General features: G+C 31.7%; 1 protein-coding gene across 1 annotated transcript; it reads left to right on the plus strand.

The window, feature by feature from the left end:
* The first annotated feature begins 1,187 nt into the window (after positions 1 to 1,187).
* LOC112464397 (enhancer of rudimentary homolog) lies at positions 1,188 to 3,540 on the plus strand. The gene is made up of 3 exons (XM_025031354.1): positions 1,188 to 1,429; positions 2,348 to 2,435; positions 3,216 to 3,540. The coding sequence occupies exons 1-3, from the start codon at positions 1,427 to 1,429 to the stop codon at positions 3,434 to 3,436; spliced, it is 312 nt and encodes a 103-aa protein (XP_024887122.1). The 5' UTR covers positions 1,188 to 1,426; the 3' UTR covers positions 3,437 to 3,540.
* Positions 3,541 to 3,898: the final 358 nt, after the last annotated feature.

Raw genomic sequence — 3,898 nt, forward strand, 5'->3', positions numbered from 1 at the left:
TTAAGCGGGGAGCACACACTTCTGCACAACGCATAATGCGTAAGCATAAGAAAATTGATTGGTCTATTTCCTTATGCACATGTGTATGAACCGTTTATTAAGCGGGGAGCACACACTTCTGCACAACGCATAATGCGTAAGCATAAGAAAATTGATTGGTCTATTTCCTTATGCACATGTGTATGAACCAATCAATTTTCTTATGCTTACGCATTATGCGTTATGCAGAAGTGTGTGCTCTCCGCTTTAAGGTAAAAGCACATAAAATTGCAGGAACCATGAGCAGAATGCAGAAGCCATATACGCATGCGCTATGGTATCTGAAGAGCTCTAACAGATACCATCGCGCATGCGCATATGGCTTCTGCATTCTGCTCATGGCTCCTGCAATTTTATGTGCTTCCACCTTAAAATTGCAGGAGCCATGATCACGAATGCAGAAGTCATATGCGCATGCGCTATGGTGTCTGCATACTGCCCATGGCTTCTGAATTTTCAATCTACATAAAAATACATAAGCATAGTTTATGTAGATTGAAAATTCAGAAGACACAGCCATGGGCAGAATACAGGCAGATACCATAGCGCATGCGCATATGGCTTCTGCATTCTGCTCATGGCTCCTGCAATTTTATGTGCTTCCACCTTTATGTTCTACGAAAAGTGTGTGCCCTGCCTTATGGCTTTTTCACATAGGACGCGGAAACGCTTGCCGCGCGGTAAGAAGCGACGCGGCAGCCAATCAGTTGTTTTTCCGTAAGAACCAAAAGTTTATTGGCTACCACGTCGCTTCATAACACTTATGGCTGCGTTCGGGAAGACGCTGTTAGCGCTGACAACGTCATTGGCCGCGTTCAGGAAACACAACTGTTGAGTGAGCGCTCATTATGATTGGTTCTTACACTTAGATCCGGAGTAGAACCAAAGGTAAGAACCAATCACATTAAAGAATCACTGACCGCTCACTCAACAGTTGTGTTTCCTGAATGCAGCCATTCTGTCTCTGTTACTTACTGAAAGTTGAACAAGGACAGAGCACGCTCATAGCGCTAAAAGCGCGCTCCCCGAACCCAGCCTATAGAGATCAATGTTGAATACCGACCTATGAATACGGGCCTTTCTCTTCCCACTATTCTATTTAGTTTGAAGATGATTCTTTAGAGGGCAGGCTGAGAGACTTTTTTTCTTCAACACACATGGTACATACTTCTGGGACGAACACATTATCGAAGAATCTAGGAAATGTTATTTGTCGACAATTGCACTTGTATAATGTAATTTGCTCGCGTTTAATTCCGACAGATTTCTTTCTAGCTTTCAAGTCCTTCAAAGGGCGTATCGTCCCATATTATCTGAATCGCTGTCTGCGAGAATTGCTGATTAATCATTCTATGATCGATACTTCGCTAATAGCGCATAAATAAAAATGGTAAGCAAAGTTTTTTGTCCATCATTATATGTCTATCTCTAAAAATCAACTTTATTATACAATTATGTGTGTTCGTAACATTAACATTGTAACAAATTTTCTTGCATCTGTATTTATAGTACATTGTGGATATATGACAATAATGGGATTCAACCTATACTGTACTTTCAAATTGTTCGAAATTATAAAATTTCTATATTTATAAATAGATTATTAGTAGTTTGTTATTGAAAGACGAACGAGATACATAAATATGGATACATAAATTTCGATAAACTTAAGAAAAATGTTGAAAATATGATTTCATAGTAATGTTACTAATCACGAATGTTTCTATAGTCCGTTATTTTTACTATTCTGAACAGAATACTGAACAGAAACTCAAGAGAATAATATGTCTAGTTTGAAATCAATGATCTTGATTTTTACTTAAATTTAAATAAGAAAAATAAGTTATCTAATTATTTGATATACATATAATTGAATAATTGAAAAAGGAAAACTTGTATATTATATATTATATTGCTTGTATGTTATATATTGTATATTGATAGTGATAATATCTCATAAATAAGATAAAATTTACCTTTCTTGTATATAATGGCAAATCATATTATTCTAGAGATTTATCGATTAACTTTATATTATAATTAGTGATAATATAGGCAAATCTATAAGTGTAGAAAGAAACTATAGCTATTTATAATATTGACTGTAATGAATTTCAATTGGTATTTTTGTAGCATTAAAAAACTTGGAGTTTTTCTGCTTCCTTATTAATTTTTTATTAAGAGACATGGTATATAAGTATAACATGACAATAAAGACATAAGTTTAATCGATTAATATTTATAATTCATGATCAATAGTGTATATTAAGTTTATATTATTATTAACTTTTATTTTATTTGATTTTAGTCTCATACAATACTACTAGTACAACCTGGTGACAGACCTGAAACAAGAACATATTCTGATTATGAAAGCATTAATGAATGCATGGAAGGTAATGTTACACTATAATTTATAATAATATTACATTATAAATTTAAGTTATAAACTTTAATAAAAGATATTAATTCTTTAATTATGCATGATACATATAATTATATATTTTGAATAAAAACATCAATTGCATATATTAAACAGCATACAGTGAATTCATTCTATACTATAAGCATTAAAAATAGAAAAAATATATTACGACAGAATGCAGTTCGTCTTTTATGTATTATATGATCTACTAGCTTGATATCCTTGGTTTGCTACAGTATGTGAAGGATTCTATAATTTACTCCCGATTCTAGATTTGCCCCTTTAGGTTGTCCTAAGGTCGATTAGGGCAAAATCCTAAATTGTGTTTTTAAGCATTTGTATGGGTAACCTTTGTAACCAAAAACCAAGTCAAATCTCATCAGGCCTAAGAGATATTGAGGAATCCGTGAACACATTTTACTCTTTTTCATCCTATTAGGAATCAAATTTCTAAAAATCTTAGTGGGTATTTACGTCATACTCTTTAAATTTCATGTTTCTAGGTTTAAGGGTTTGGGTTGGACATTGATGAGTCAGTCAGTCAGTCAGGACATTTGTTTTTATAGATAATGGATACTTTATTACCCCAAGGGGTCTAAAAGGGCGTTTTGTAGGGATGTACCCAACCCTGTACAGTTTCAGACATTTGTTTTTATGTATATAGATGATTATGAATCAAAATGTATTTTATACATACATATGTATTTTCATAATATTTTTACATACTTTAATTATTTGTTTACTATTACAGGTGTTTGTAAAATTTATGAAGAACATCTGAAGAGACGAAATCCAAACACTCCAACTATCACTTATGACATTAGTCAATTATTTGATTTCGTTGATCAGTTAACGGATTTATCCTGTCTTGTGTATCAAAAATCAACAAATACCTATGCTCCCTATAATAAGGATTGGATCAAGGAAAAGATATATGTACTACTGCGTAGAGCTGCAGGACATGGAGAATAATCAGTATATAAAGTACATGTATACGTGTGTGTTTAATATAATTTCATATAAGATAATTTTAAACATCTATATATTATTTGTTGTAATAAATCTATAATTTACGATATCTTATTATATTTTGATATAGTAATTACGTTTTATACCTTCCTCTTTACGTAAAGTATATCATTCAAGCAGGGTTGCAAAATTGGTAATTAAAACATTTATAAATCAAATCAATTTTAAATTATTAATTACACTAAGCTTTAATTCACAAATCCATTTCGATTTGTGAATTACAAAGGCTTTAATTTATAATTAAAATTTGATTCGTGAATTACACAGGCTTAATTCATAATTTTTTTGCGATTTAAAGCTGGTATAATTAACAAAATTAATTTTAATTTGTGAATTGCACTGGCTTTAATTCATATTTGATATTTTTTATTTTTTATTGTAATTGTTTGGGCAAATTTAGGAATA

Source organism: Temnothorax curvispinosus, unplaced genomic scaffold (genome assembly GCF_003070985.1).
Source record: "Temnothorax curvispinosus isolate PA1 unplaced genomic scaffold, ASM307098v1 QBEX01014205.1, whole genome shotgun sequence".
Lineage (NCBI taxonomy): Eukaryota > Metazoa > Arthropoda > Insecta > Hymenoptera > Formicidae > Temnothorax > Temnothorax curvispinosus.

Bases quoted from the DNA above. Each gene is read 5' to 3' on its own strand.
- LOC112464397 (XM_025031354.1), top strand. The intron at 2,436-3,215 runs GTAATGTTACAC...TTACTATTACAG, and splicing joins CATTAATGAATGCATGGAAG to GTGTTTGTAAAATTTATGAA.